Raw genomic sequence first — 15,710 nt, forward strand, 5'->3', positions numbered from 1 at the left:
AGATCTTCCTGCCTTCACTCCGCACCCTGGAGAAAGACCAGTGTCCCCTCAAGATCACTGTGCCTCCCCAGGTTCCCCCCTGCAGGCGGATTGCTGCAAGTGCCCACTGGCCCGGAACTGGCTGACCCTGCCCTTAGCTACTTGGGGACCCCCGTGTGGGCCTTAGCCCCATGACCTCCCTTCTCCAGCATCTGTGGCTCTGAGGTGTGGGATCTTCTCCGAGGATGCACAGGGACTGCTGGTGGAGCCTGTGCTGGCTGGGGAGGCCCGGACAACCCTCTCCATCCTCCCAGGCCTTCCCACCCATCCCTGCCTGGCTGCAGGGTCCCCACCCATCAGAGGGGTTAGGTTACACAGCTAGCAATCCACTTAAGTCTGGCTTGCTCTTGCTTGGAAAGCAGCAAACAAGTCTCACTGTTGGTGGTGTCCCCCGGGTCTGGCACCCCAACCTGGGAGCTACGGAATGGGAGACTCTTGAGAAAACTCTCTCTGGGTTGGACAAGGAACTAAAGGAATCTCTTGCTGCCACCTAGTGGTCGCACAGCCAAATGACATGTCTGCAGTCCCCAAATATGCTGGCTTGGCTTACTCAAGGGTGTGAGAACCAGGGAACTTAGGGGGAGCGTCAGAATTATTTATCGTGACACACTGTTTGCAAACGAGATTGATCCGGGAGGTATCCCGGCTGCACTTGTACCAGGCGTGCAGAATGCTGAGTTGCTTCTCAGGGATCTAGGAGTTTTCTATTTCCCCAGAAGCTGAAAGCCAGTGCTGGAGGGAGGGGAGAGTGCCCACACGTGCTATGTGCTGCCCACTGCCTATGGCCAGGCTGCACCGGCTCTGGTCTGCCTGGCCTTTCTCAGGGGCTGCTCTTCAGCTTCCGACGAGGGTGGGCGTGCTCAGCAGCCCCCTGCAAGGCGGGAGGTGAAACCTGCCTCAGCAGACCCCAGCAGAGCTTAGCCTGCTAGTGGGGACGCACAGTGCACAGGGTCCCTGCTCAGGGTTCGCCTCGGCCAGACTCCAGCTACCTGTTCGCGGGGAGCCCCGGAGGGCCTCAAGTTCCCCAGGCTCCTGCATCCCACTTGGGGAGCTTGAATGGAGTCTCCAGGTTCAAGTTTGTACTCACAAACTACCCGCTGCTGTGGGCATTTGAGACATGAAACCAGATGAGGTGTGTGTGTGTGTGTGTATAAAGAAAGGAAAAATTAAGAGAAATAGAGGGGGCCCCGGCGCAGTAGCCTAGCCTTGAACAACCGGGATTCCATATGGGCACTGATTCTAATTCCGGCAGCCCCGCTTGCCATCCAGCTCCCTGCTTGTGGCCTGGGAAAGCAGTCGAGGACGGCCCAAAGCCTTGGGACCCTGCACCCGCGTGGGAGACCCGGAAGAAGATTCCGGCTCGCTTCCTCCTATGTGAACCCGGCACTGTCAGCCCGCTCCAGCCACAGGGCGGGGATGTACAGACATCATCTCATGCATGGCATGGTCACATCTCCCAGCCTTCCCCAGTGGTGTGCTCTCCCCAGCGCATGAGCGGTACTTCATTGTCACTGTGGTGTAGGGTTGGGCTGGGCTGGGCGCAGTGAGCAACTGGAGACAGGACCAGGAAGCTGCGGGAGGAAGGGGAGGGCAGTCCAGGGGTGTGCAAAGGAGGCAGACCCCACGAGGCTTGGTGAATCAAAAGACAGCCTGATTTCAGATTTAACTCACGGGGTTGGCATGTTGCCTGGGTGGAATGTTCATCGTTTGACTCGGCTCCACTTCCTGCGATGCAGATCCTGGGAGGCAGCAGTGATGGCTGCCGAGTAGGACTGTTCCAGGCTCCTGGCTTCCGCCTGGCCCACCTCCAGCCTCGGCAGGCAGCAATGGATGGGAGATCTGTCTGTCTCTCCAACAAACACATGTCAATGCCATGGAAAGCCATTGGAGGGCTTGAAGCAGGAAATGTCTTGCCCTGATATATGACCGAAAACCATCAATCGGGTGACAGTTGCAGAGCTGGGACACTTGTTATGACAGGCATGACTAAACTTCAGCGTCGATGTCGTTTTTTAAAAGAAGGCAGTTATATGAGTTTCCTGGGGGCCGTCAGAACAAATGACGTGAAACCTCATGGCTTAGAGCAATGGCAATTTATCCTCTCACAGCTCTCAGTCCATAAATCCAAAGCCCAGGTATGGGGCAGGAGCCTCAGGGATGCCAGAGGAGGCCCTCTGTTGCAGGAGCCAAGCAGCTGCGGCCAGTGTTACTGGCGGTGAGAGAGACCAGTGCTGCGGGACGGTGGGTTAGAAAGCCATCTATGGCACTGAGATCCCATACAGGTGCAGGTTCGAGTCCACGTCTGATGCAACTTGGAGAACAGCAGAGGACTTCCCAAAGCCTTGGGACCCTGCACCTGCTGACCTGAAGCCAGGAGCTGGGAGCTTCTTCCTGGTCTCCCATGCCGGTGGCAGGGACCCCAGCACCTGGATCAGCCCTGCTTTTCCCAGGCCAGAAGCAGAGAGCTGTCAGAAACGGAGCAGCCAGGATACGAACGTGCGTCCCTAATGGATACTGGTGTTGCAGGTGGAGGTCTCCGTTCTTTTTAGGACAAGTTCTTCACAGCCAGAAAACCTTCCCCTCAAGTTCTAGCAGCTTCGTTTCCATGCCGGGCTTAGGTGCAGACGCCCTCTAGTGGCGGTGGAGAGGCCCCTCACCAGGGTTTCAGCACTGGCTTGCTGTCGCAGCTCCGCTGAGCCAAACGAGAGCGTTTGCTCAGAGCAGAGGTGGGGAGGTGGTGAAAAGTGGAGCCTGTGCCTCCTGTCCGCTGGTTCCCCTCCACAAGAGCCTGAAGCGCCTGGGCTGCGTGGGAATCCAACCCAGTCTCCGGCAAGCGTGGCAGGGACCCACCCTCGGTGTCACCTGCTGCTCCCCAGGGTCTACGCTGGCACGAAGCTGGAGTTGAGAGCCAGAGCTGGGAGGTGAACCCAGGTTGCAAGTCCCCAGCCAGACCACCATTATGCAAAGTGTGAAAAAGGGCCAGGCGGCGTGGCCTAGTGGCTAAAGTCCTCGCCTTGAACGCGCCAGGATCCCATATGGGCGCAGGTTCTAATCCTGGCGACTCCACTTCCCATCCAGCTCCCTGCTTGTGGCCTGGGAATGCAGTTGAGGACGGCCCAAAGCCTTAGGACCCTGCAGCTGTGTGGGAGACCCAGAAGAAACTCCTGGCTCCTGGCTTCAGATTGGATCAGCTCAGCTCCGGCCATTGCAGCCGCTTGGGAAGTGAACCAGTGGATGGAAGATCTTTGTCTCCTTCTCTCTGCAGATCTGTCTTTCCAATAAAGGTGAGGAACCTTAGGATCAAAATCCCAGCCATTTGTTCATTGCTACTAAGGAAGTGTGAGCTTGTAGGCCAATGGCCTCTGTGACCTTTAGCACCGATGGGTTCCAATTCTCATGAATCAAGGCCCACCCAAGTCTGGTTATCTCATAGGTGGCTCCAAGTAATTGAGAGGGTGGTTACCTTAATTGCTGGACTAGAGAAGAGCCAGGTATGGATTATCCAGCCGAGATAGGTAGGGAATGTGTGGTATTCCCCCCAACACATCTTGCAGGCTATTGTGAATTGTCCCTTTTCAAGCTATTGTGAACTGCCCCTATAAAAACCCTATAAATGTTCAGGGCCGAATTCCAGTAAGGGGTGTTGGTCCCAGCCAGGCAGCCTGCCAGTCAGTCTGCTGGCTGTCTACGCTCAAGAACCCCAGCTCAGATGCTGGAGTCCAGCTCCAGCTGAGCTCGGAGCTCGGGGAGGGTGCGTGGAGTTGGCGGTAAAGAAAAGACATAGGGCCTGGCACAGTGGCCTAGCGGCTAAAGTCCTCGCCTTGAACGCCCCGGGATCCCATATGGCGGCCGGTTCTAATCCCGGCAGCTCCACTTCCCATCCAGCTCCCTGCTTGTGGCCTGGGAAAGCAGTCGAGGACGGCCCAATGCTTTGGGACCCTGCACCCGCATGGGAGACCCGGCAGAAGTTCCTGGTTCCCGGCTTCGGATTGGAGCAGCACTGGTCGTTGCGGCTCACTTGGGGAGTGAATCATCGGAGAGAAGATCTTCCTCTCTGTCTCTCCTCTTCTCTGTATATCTGACTTTGTAATAAAAATAAAAATATTAAAAAAAAAAGACAAGGGCTCGGCAGTGTGGCCTGGTGGCTAAGGTCCTTGCCTTGATCCCATATGGCCGCTGGTTCTAATCCCGGCAGCTCCACTTCCTCTCTGTCTCTCCTCCTCTCAGTATATCTGACTTTGTAATAAAAATGGAATAAAAAAAAAAAAAGACAAAAGAAAAGACACAGACACTCTCACTTGGTGCACTCTTGCAACAGCTCAAGAAGCTGTCCTTTTAATTTACCCAGACACATCACAAGCTTCTACACAAACAACTAACTGTTCTATTTTTACTTCAATACTAAGGGGGCATGTACAGACATTTGATCATTCTGTCTGCACTTCAGGGCTAAACAGGTGCCCCTAAAGATAATTCTGGAAAATACTGTATTTACATTCTTCAAAGCAAGCCATTATTCATTCTTCAGTAGTAGCCATGGAGTGACAGTCAGGACTTCAAGGCCAAGGCACATGCGATTACCTGCTAATCAGGAATACATTCCTACCATATTTCTATTTCTACATTTTAATCATTATTTAGGGCCCGGCGGCGTGGCCTAGCGGCTAAAGTCCTCGCCTTGAACGCGCTGGGATCCCATGTGGGTGCCGGTTCTAATCCCGGCGGCCCCGCTTCCCATCCAGCTCCCTGCTTGTGGCCTGGGAAAGCAGTTGAGGACGGCCCAAAGCCTTGGGACCCTGCACCCGCGTGGGAGACCCGGAGGAGGTTCCTGGTTCCCGGCTTCGGATCGGCGCGCATCGACCCGTTGCGGCTCACTTGGGGAGTGAATCATCGGACGGAAGATCTTCCTCTCTGTCTCGCCTCCTCTCTGTATATCTGACTTTGTAATAAAATAAATAAATCTTAAAAAAAACACAAAACAAACAAACAAACAAAAAACATTATTTAATGGGAAAATAGGTTACAAGGAAAAAAAGTAACAATCCAAGACGAAAGTTTCAAATGTTAAATCTCCCTACAACTTTAGTCTCTACAATCCCATAAACAATGAAACAATAACTAAAAGCATATTTCTCCAATAAAAGTATCCTTAATTCCTCTAGCTAAAAATTATAGAAGTGGCTAAAAGTTACATTTTCTATGCTCCAAAGAAATTGCAAAGACAGGCTAGCCTTTGAGGTCACAGTAACTATATTTATTGCCATAGCAGTTTCAGCTCTCCCATCACTTGTCTTAATATTTAGGATATTTATCAAGCCCTTTCCCAGAAGGAGTGCTACATGTCTGGGCCAGATTCTGAGGCAATGGTTAAAGTACCCAATAAGGTGTCCAAAAATGGCATGGGCTTAATTGTGCTCCTGTGTGTAAACTGTCCCACTCACCAAGACATTATCAGCAACATTAACTCTCAAGCTCACATCGGTTGCAAAAACCGTCTCACAGGGGCAAACAACAATGCCTCAGTAGATTACAGAATTCTTAGTGGGGTGCTTGAGTGTCCGTGCAACCAGGGAGTGAAACAGCATCAAGGTGATCAGAGAGAAATCCAGACAGCTGGAAGCTCCCCCAGGCCCTGCCAAATAAGGGAGCTGTTCTCTTCATACCTTCGTATCATCCACACCTGCTGCACGGACCCCAGCACTCAGACATGCCGAGCTTGAATAAACCATCCTTGTGCACTTGGATCGACTTCGGCGTGTGGGCCAGTGGTGACCAGGAATGAGAAGGCAGCTGAAGGACCACCCTGCCCTGCATGCAAGCTCCCTTTGCCCTCCGCCCTGCTGCCCTACCTCCCTCTAACCTTGCCAGGGCTGTCAGGCACAGAAAACCCCTGGCTGCCTCGTGTGAGCCTGTGAGCTGTCCTGCTTGACACCTCAGGCTGGCTGGGATCAGCAGGGACACTACCCTCGCCAGGTGCTGAGGGGTTCTGGCAGGTGAGGGATAGATGGCCCTCCTTCAGTGGTGTGTGTGTGTGTAAGCCCCAAGGGGACACCATTCCCCAGGGCAGGATGGGGGTAGACTTCTACCCAGCTCTGCAGCCACAGGGAGAGTGTGTGGGGGCACGGGGAGGGCTGGGTCTAAGTAGTTCTGAATGTTGCAAGTCTGGAGCCAGCATCACACCCTGCCCCTCCCCCGGGCAGTCACCTGTCTGACCCACAGGCCAATGTCTGCAGCGGCATCTAAGAGCTCTTCCACACTAAGAACAACCTGCTCACCGCAGCCAAGGCTCCTCTGGGTCCCTGGTTCCAGCAAGCCCAGCCTGGGGCTGCAGGGGAGCCCGTTCAAGGGCACAGCAGACTGTCAGCCACAAAGGCTGACCTCAACCTTGGGCTCTGTTTGTTCTTGCTGCAGGCCAAATTCAATTCACTCCCCTCCCACCTGGGCAGCAGTAAATTACCACTCCAAGGCCAGTCACCTCCCCAGCCGCTGGCACTTGGCTTGGCCAATTCCCCAGCCTCTCCGTTCACCCGCATTCACCACACAGCGCCGTGGCTGCCTGGAGCTAGCCAGCTTTCCGCAGGACCGTGGAGGTGGCTGCCAGGTTGCTGGAGGGGCCTGGGGCTCCCAGCTCCCAGTTGTTGCTAGTTAAATTCTCTGGGCTCCTCCCTCAGCTTAGTATACAAATGAAAAGCTGGGACTTCGGTTGCAGTCAGAGAAGTTTTTATTTGCAAAGTGACCCTGGTGAAAGTGAAAAAGCAGGAGGGGAAGTACCTCCCTGGAGAGCCAGGAGGTGGGGTGCCTCTTGAAAGGAGAGCAGAGACACCCAACGTTTAAGGAAGGGTCTTGGGATTTTAAGTGTTCCCTGATCCTTCCTTGTGTGGGAAGGAACCTGCAGGGGGTATGTTTCCATGGGGGGGAGTCTCTCAATCAGGAATTGGCGAGGCCAAGACTTTAGCGGGTTAGATGGTCTCACTCCCATCAGGCACTCTGTTTGGAAGGACTGTGAGCGGGGTGTGAGGCCGGGTGGGGGGGTTGTTTTCACACACCCCTTCTCAGCCATGCTATTGAAGACCCGAATCTCCCACGTTCACTTTCGCCCCAGCCCTCCTACCCACTGTTGTGCTGGTTTCTGAAATCCCCAGATAATCATCAAGTCTGAAGCCGGTGCTAAGGCATAAAAGTGGTTTATTGAAACTAACCTAGGTCTCCCAGCCACCTCCCCCAGCCCAGCATGGCCGGGCGGGGGAGGGGCAGCCGCTGCAGGATCCGCAGCAAGCCCGTGAGCCAGAGAGAGAGAAAGGAAAAGACCCCTGAGAGCCCGAGCTCCCCAGTTTTTATACATTTCAGGCTATTAATTATACAGTCATGATCTAGCAGGCTTCTATTGGTGGGTTTGAAACTAGCAACTTTCAAAAAGTATAGGGCGGTGGGTCTTATCAAACACCAGGTACCTCCTTCCTGAGGAGTGGTCTGCCTACGTGACCTGCCAGGTGTCCTGCTGGGTGTCAGGCCTAGAATCCACACAGCCCCCAGCCAAGCCATCAAGGCGGGATCACAAAGGGCAGAAAACTTCCAGGCTCTTCACCACCATGCTGGGACTGTGGGAAGAACTTGATCCATCTGAGCCAAAGCTGAATTTGCAATTGAAGACAGAGCCAGCCCAGGTCTGGTCTTACCCGGAAGGACATAAACTCCAGGCATGCTGGGCTCATACACCAAATCCAAGACATTGCAGGCACAGGGCACCAGTGGGAGACAGTTGGGGAAGTGCGTACACAGCTCACCCCCCTCCTCCGTGGCAACCTTACCTGGACAGGAGTGCGTCTGCATTCTCCCCTCCGCCTCCTGAGAGCTCACTGGCTCACACTCGGCCATCTTCCCCAGTACAGTATTTCCTGTGACACACACAACTCTGCAGCCCTTACATACTGTAAGGTGACGCCTCACCTTGGTAAGCTTTATCAGTGAGCACTGGAATTCAGCAACACACATGTGTCCTTCCACATGACTGCAACAGCAGTAATGACTTGGGTGCCTGGCCCACTGACCAGCAACACTGAGGTTATGGAAAACTAGATGTATGGAGCCAAGTGGTGGCCTAAAGGCTTACTTCCTCACCTTGCATGTGCTGGGATCCCATATAGGTGTGTCATGTCCTGGTCCCCACTTTCCCTCCAGCTACCTGCTTAAGGCCTAAGCTTTATTTCAAAGCCAGAACAGCAATCATTAGCCCATTGGTCCTACTCTCCAAACCGTCCCAGGAAAGCAGCAGCAGAGTCAGGGTGAAGTCGCAAGCCTGGAACTCCATGCACATCTCCCACGTGGGTGGCAGGGACCAAAGGACTTGGGCCACCACCACCTGCTCCCTTGCCATCTGCATCAGCAGGAAGCCAGGTGACAAGTGGAGCCAGGAGTGCCCACAGGCGATTCTGCTTGCTGTGACACCACCGGCTCACACCCACTCCAGTTCCAGCAGCCCTGGCCCAGCACCTGCTGACTCACTCACTACCCGCCTGTATTCGACTTCCAGCACATCCACCCAGCCTGCTGACTCAGCTCCTCATCACCACTCATCAACTCCACTTGGCATGACGCATGGCACACCTGAGGGTCATTATCAGCTGGCACACCTGCCAGCCACATACACGCACGCAGGCCTGCACAAGCCAGTGTCGTCAATAAGACACAGAAGCCAGCTTGACATTGAATATGGAAGCATCACTATTGCCTTTATTGACACACTGGGACCACAGCGGCCAGCCACAGGACGGACACTCTCGGCAGAGTGAGCAGTGGCTGCCGACGGGCTAATACTCCTCCCCTTCCTCCTCTCCATCAGCACTGTCGGCCCCCACCTCCTCGTAGTCCTTCTCCAGGGCAGCCATGTCCTCACGAGCCTCAGAAAACTCGCCCTCCTCCATGCCCTCACCCACGTACCAGTGAACAAAGGCACGCTTGGCATACATCAGGTCAAACTTGTGGTCCAGGCGAGCCCAGGCCTCCGCCACGGCTGTGGTGTTGCTCAGCATGCACACGGCTCGCTGGACCCTGGCCAGGTCTCCTCCGGGCACCACAGTGGGAGGCTGGTAGTTAATGCCAACCTTAAAGCCAGTGGGACACCAGTCCACAAACTGGATGCTACGCTTGGTCTTGATGGTGGCAATGGCAGCATTCACATCTTTGGGAACCACATCGCCACGGTACAGCAGGCAGCAAGCCATGTATTTCCCGTGGCGAGGGTCACATTTCACCATCTGGTTGGCCGGCTCAAAGCACGCATTGGTGATCTCTGCTACAGAAAGCTGTTCATGGTAGGCTTTCTCAGCAGAGATGACGGGGGCGTAAGTGGCCAGAGGGAAGTGGATGCGGGGATAGGGCACCAGGTTGGTCTGGAACTCTGTCAGGTCAACATTCAGGGCTCCGTCAAACCGCAGGGAGGCTGTGATGGAGGACACGATCTGGCTGATGAGGCGGTTCAGGTTAGTGTAGGTGGGGCGCTCAATGTCGAGGTTTCTACGACAGATGTCATAGATGGCCTCGTTGTCCACCATGAAGGCACAGTCCGAGTGCTCCAGGGTGGTGTGGGTGGTGAGGATGGAGTTGTAGGGCTCCACCACAGCTGTGGAGACCTGGGGGGCCGGGTAGATGGAGAACTCCAGCTTGGACTTCTTGCCGTAATCCACAGAGAGGCGTTCCATCAGCAGGGAGGTGAACCCAGAGCCGGTCCCCCCACCAAAGCTGTGGAAAACCAGGAAGCCCTGCAGCCCCGTGCACTGGTCAGACTGCAAAAGACAGTTCATACATTTTAGTGTGCATACCCCCTGCTGAGAGCCACCGCCCCCACAACACACAGATTCTGACTTCACATTTCCTTCCTAAAAACAGCCATCAAAGAGCTTCTAGGTGTCCTGATGCGGACAAAGTCCAGCCAGCTCCTGGGAAGGGAGTGGGCAGAGGGTCTGCTCCAGAGCCCGTTTCAACATGAACTCTTGGGCCTTGGTGCTGGGCCTACATCCGGGTCCGCCAGTCCCTTGCAGTGCGGCTCTGACCACACTCTGCACCTCTGTGCGCTCAGAGCTGCAATCTCCCTCCCTCGGGTGATTGAGAAAGTCAGTGAGGCCTGAGCAGAGCGTGCAGCTGGTCCCGGAAGCCAACCCATGCTGGCCAAGGTGAGTAGCATCCAGTCCCTGACACCACAGCAGGGACCGCTGTGCTATGAGAACATCACACCTCACAGGCCACTGTTCCCGGGGTTGGGGCTCCCAGCCGGGGACACTCACTCACAGCTGGCTGAGCCCTACCCAGGTGCGGACAAGGTGCGGGGCAGAGCCTGGTGTCACCCGCTTATGGGGGCACTGCCACCCCCGAGGATCTCCACGGGCATGGGAGTGAATGAACTTCAGCCCAGAGCCCTCAATAGTTTTGTGAAGGCTGTCAGGCCTCCAGGCAGGTGCTGGCCTCCAAGTCACTCTTGGCAATGAAGCTTGATTTCCAAGCCTAGGAACCATGAGCCCACCTTGCCCTGAAGTGGCAGAGAAACATCTGCGACGAGCAGGACTGGGAACCTGGGTCCTTCCCGTGGTTTTTGGGAACTGACTGGCTGCAGTGGGGCCTGGTGTAACCCGCTCCCTCGGCCTGGCTGCACACTGGGCTTTGCTTGGCTGCTTCAAGCTGCTCTCATGCCCCAAGGAGCTGGATTCATCTGATTGCAAAGATCTTGATGACCATGCTCCTAACAGTGTGTTCACACCAATGAGCCACAAGCAGGCCACGCTGCCTGGAGCTCCAGGGGAGGAGCCAGGGCCAGCTTTCTGGAAGAAGTCACAGCCTTGCTACTGTCCTGAGGAGGTGCCGGACTCCGCTCTCAGCTACTCAGTTGAGTCAAGTTCAGGTCCCGGCTGGTTCTCATCAGGCCTGTGCCAGCTTCATGGGCTCAGGACTTCCTGTTGAACACCAGGCACCAGCCCAGCTGCGTTTCATGAGCTTGGGCAACAAGTGTAGGAGTCAGCCACCTACGCACAACGCGCAACAAAGATGCCCCATAAAGGAGCGTCGCATGGCTGCACTTGTTAGCAAACCTGGCAAGGCTCGGGCATCTCGCCTTGACTCCAAGAACACTGACCTCGCTGCACAGGGGGGGCTGAGTTGGCCCGAGGAGACACAGGCAAGCAGGCAGAGCAGCAGTTCCTGCTGCCCATCCTCCGAGGAAGGGGACCAAGCAGCGCAGTCATTCAACGGGAACCCAAGACTCCTTCAGGGACAGGAATGAGAGGACAGTTGGTTCCTCCGAGAGCCCAAGACAAGCACCCACCCGCCTCAGTCAAGCAGCTGCACTCACCAGCTTGCGGATGCGGTCCAGGACCAGGTCGATGATCTCCTTGCCGATGGTGTAGTGCCCGCGGGCATAGTTATTGGCGGCATCTTCCTTGCCCGTGATGAGCTGCTCGGGGTGGAAGAGCTGGCGGTAGGTGCCAGTGCGAACTTCATCTGCACAGGGGAAGCACATGGGCCACCTGTCACGGACCCCGCCCCTCCCTGCGGCACCAGGGACACCCCAGCACAAACCTCCTGGCCAAACCCCCACACCCAGTGCCAGCTCACCAATGACCGTGGGCTCCAGGTCTACAAACACGGCCCTGGGCACGTGCTTGCCAGCGCCGGTCTCGCTGAAGAAGGTGTTGAAGGAGTCGTCTCCCCCCCCAATGGTCTTGTCACTTGGCATCTGGCCATCGGGCTGGATGCCGTGTTCCAGGCAGTAGAGCTCCCAGCAGGCATTGCCGATCTGGACACCAGCCTGGCCCACGTGGATGGAGATGCACTCACGCTGTGGGAGGGACAGAGCAAGGAGCAAATGACACCCTGGGTGAGACACTGGTCAATGACTCACACCCAAGTGACTCAACCTTCCACGCAGATGACCACCTTCCTGCAGACCTCATTCAGAGAAGCTGCTCTGGGAGACCAGCTCTGTTAATGAGCTGCCAGGCAGCCAGGCCCTTGCTTTGCAGTCACTGTAGGGGTTCAAGGTTGGATCTCCACCAGCACGCCAGACCACAAGCTCTTCTGCCATCAGGAGTTCCCCTAGCTCCTAAGGCAAAATCCCCCTCTGGCCAGAGGATTCTCTCCCACTCAATCCCCAGCCCTCTGTCATCCAGTGCTCTCAAAGACAACAGCTTCTCCTCCTGCCCCTTCAAAGGCAGCCTAAACCAGCACACACCAACTCAGGCAGAAAACGCCCCACCACAGCAGTTGGCCTGGCTAAAACACCCCATCAGAGGAAGCCTTCCACCCTGCGGGAGGACTCGCCTCTTCAGGGACTAGAGTAACCATGAAGCCCAGGGTGGAGGGAGGGAGGGAACGGGTTAGCACAGGCAGACTGAGGTGTGAGCCAGGAACCCCTTACACAACAGGGGAGGAGGCCTGGGGGGCCCTGGGGCAGCAATAAACCCTGTTTTCCTTTACTTGCTGCTGAGCAGACTTGGGGAAGTTTCCTAATTCCCCCTGCTTAGACGCACAGGACAGTCACCACAGACAGCAGGCTCCTCAGGGAAAGCCTAAGCCACCGTCACTCACTGCATCACGGATCACGTGGGCGACATGGGACACCTGCTGAAGACTTCTGAACGCCCACACCCACAAAGGGCTCATCTCATTCCCAAGTAATGGGGTTTGGAGTTTGTAAAAGCTGCTCAATGAGAAATGCACTTAAAAAGGGACCCCCATTGCTGTGGTGTGGAACCCAGAAGGGAGCCCATGCCTGCCTACTGTACCTCTATCTAGAACCCTAGACAATGGTTGGGCCTAGCCCTGTAACCTAGTGGCTCAAGTCCTTGTCATGTGTGCCCCATTTGTCTCCCGGCTGCTCCACTTCCCTTCCAGCTCCCTGCTTTTAGCCTGGGAAGGCAGTGGAGGACAGCCCAAAGCCTTGGGATCCTGCAGCCACATGGGAGACCTGGAAGAAGCTCCTGGCTTTGCACTTGATCAACTCTGCCTATGGCAGCCATTTGGGAAGTGAATCAGCAGATGGAAGACCTTCTTTCTTCCCTTACTGTGTAATTCTGAGATTCCAATACAAAATAAATCTTAAAAAAAAAAAAAAAAAAAAAAAAAAAAAAAAGAGAAAACTAAAAGACTCTTGCTAAGAATAAAATGCCACAGTAAGCATGTTTCTGGAAGCCTGAAGTGCCCATTCATGACCTGAGATAAGAACACTTCCATCCTGCAAACCTTTGCCTTAGGATCAGCAGCTGCCCACGGCCACTCCCAGAAAACAATCAAGGCCTCCAGGCCCAAGGCAAGCCGGGATCCCCTGGGCTGCTGACCCACAGTGCAGCAGCTGTGACCCACAGTGCAGGAACAGCTGGCTTGTTGTCCCCAAGGAACCAGGACTGCTTACCAGCTCGTCATGTTTACCCGGATTGGACCTGGAGCAATTTCACAGTTCCCCTGAACAGGCAGGCCCAAGTCCACAAACGGCTTCCTCTCCTGCAACCCAGTCCAAACATCTGCCAGGACTCAACTTGACTGCCACTCTGCCACATGTGAGAAATGGAGACTCGGGTGCTGGGGTAGCCATTTCCATAACCAGTGCTGGCTGTGACAAGGGGCCAGCGCTGTGGCACGGTGAGGTAAGCCCCTGACTGAGGTGGCAGCATCCATATGCATTTCAGGTCCTGAATGCATCCATATGCATTTCAGGTACAGCACAATGGCCCAGGGCTAAGTCGGCCTTGCATCTGCTGGTTCACATCCCAGCCGCTGCACTTCCAACCCACCTAGCTCCCTGCCAGTGGCCTCGGAAAGCACCAGAGGATGGGATAGCCTTGGGACCCTGCACCCAGGAAGCCGGAGACCTAGAAGCTTCCGGCTCCTGACTGGCTCAGCTCCAGCTTTTGTGGCCACTTAGGGAGTGAACCAGCAGACACAAGATCTCTCCATCTGTCCTTCCTGTAAGTCTGCCTTTGCAATGAAACATAAATAAATACAAACAGCTGACAATGGCTAAGCCTTTGGACCCCCGCCCCGATGTGGGAGTCCCGGAGCAAGTTCTAGCTTTGGATGGGGTCAACTGCAAACACTGTGCCAACTCAGGGAGTGAGCCAGCAAAGCGCAGGGGAAATCTGTCTCCCTCCCGTTCTCCCTGTCACTACATAGAGCTTTGGGAAAAAATAAAGGTGAGGGAGGAACAGGGCTGAGAGGGAGAGCACTCACTCCCACCTGCTGCCACACTCCCCACATGACAACATCCTGGGCTGGGCTGGCCCCTGTGCATTCCCCATGTGGGTGGCAGAAGCTCAACCCCCTGAGCCACCACCTGCGGCTTCCCAAGGCTGCGCAGGTAGCAAGCTGGCACTCCGGGAGGAGGCAGCACTGGAACCCAGGCCCCGAGACTGGATGTGGGCCTCTGAACAGGAAGGTTTTCATTTTATTTTTATTGGAAAGTCAGATCTACAGAGAGGAAGAAGAGACAGAGAACAAGATCTTCCATCCGATGATTCACTCCCCAAGTGGCCACAAAGGTCAGACATGAGCCAATGAGAATCAGGAGCCAGCAGCCTCTCCCAGGTCTCCGATGGGGGCAGGGGCCCAAGGCTTGGGGCCTTCCTATGCTTTCCGACGATGTGGGCCTCTGGAACAGGGAGTCTTAAGGCTGCCCAACACCCCCTGACTCCTGAATCGGCTGAACCAGCAAAATGTCCTCCGCCAACTTGCTGCAGTAATGGAGCTAGCTAACTGGTAGTCCGCGAACTCTCAGGTCAAGTACAGACCGTATTCCTTCCTCCGAAGATACCATTCGACACATCCCGCCGGAACACATGCTAAGGCCTCCCACGGGTGCTTTCCGAGGCAACTGTTCCCACCATGCCAGAGACCCACAGAAATGCCTACCTGGCGTACACACCCATGTTGGTTCACTCTGACACTATAAACACCCTTTATGGACTTGTTCTTTGAAACCTGCTTGAAGCAGGAAGCTTCGGCTGCAAACACCCCCACGAAATGAACAGGAGAAATGCAGGATCGAACACGTGACGGCTAATGACTCCCTTGGGCGAGCTCCGGGCGCCCCTCCTCCCCCCAGCCCGCCCGGGCAGGTGACTCAGCAGCCAGTCCCCGGGCGCGGGAGGGCCGGCGCACAGGTCAGCCAGGTAGGTGGCAAGGTGAGGCCACTGGCGAGTTAGGGCCACGGGGACCTCGCGTTCTCTAAGTGCTCGGGGTCCCCACTTGGAGACCGCCCGCCGGGACCACCCCTCCCTCCCATGGGGGCAGGCAGGACCCGGGCCGCGCGCGGGGGCCAACCCGCACCACAATCGGCCGCGCTCCCCCAGCGCGCTCCCCCAAGGCGTCGGCAGCCCCACTCACCATGGCGGGAACTGAGTGGACGCGACGGTGTCACAGGAAGAAAGCGGACGGAGACTCAAGAGCTCCCGCTGACAGACCTCCAAAGAGTCCGCGGGGAGAACACAAGTCGCACCCGGACGGCCCCAGCGGCCTTTATAGCGCGCTGCCCCCGCCCCCGGCCACGCGTCGGGAGGGCAGGTCGGGACCCCGCCCCGGGCCCGCGCACAGGCGGGGCGCGCAGCGGGGATTGGCGGGGCCGAAAGTTCGAACCAAACTTTGGGGAGGTCCGGGTTCGCGCCCCGCCCCGCAGCGGGAAGGGAGGAGCCGGC

General features: G+C 56.0%; 1 protein-coding gene across 1 annotated transcript; it reads right to left on the reverse strand.

Annotated features, from left to right (window-relative positions):
* Positions 1 to 8,830: 8,830 nt before the first annotated feature.
* On the reverse strand, positions 8,831 to 15,486 carry LOC131482027 (tubulin alpha-1C chain). Its single transcript, XM_058673331.1, has 4 exons — positions 15,403 to 15,486; positions 11,641 to 11,863; positions 11,378 to 11,526; positions 8,831 to 9,821 (listed from the first exon to the last, which is right to left on the reverse strand). Exons 1-4 carry the CDS (start codon positions 15,403 to 15,405, stop codon positions 8,847 to 8,849), a joined length of 1,350 nt encoding a protein of 449 aa, XP_058529314.1. The 5' UTR covers positions 15,406 to 15,486; the 3' UTR covers positions 8,831 to 8,846.
* Positions 15,487 to 15,710: the final 224 nt, after the last annotated feature.

Source organism: Ochotona princeps, chromosome 15, assembly GCF_030435755.1.
Source record: "Ochotona princeps isolate mOchPri1 chromosome 15, mOchPri1.hap1, whole genome shotgun sequence".
In the NCBI taxonomy this organism is placed as follows: domain Eukaryota; kingdom Metazoa; phylum Chordata; class Mammalia; order Lagomorpha; family Ochotonidae; genus Ochotona; species Ochotona princeps.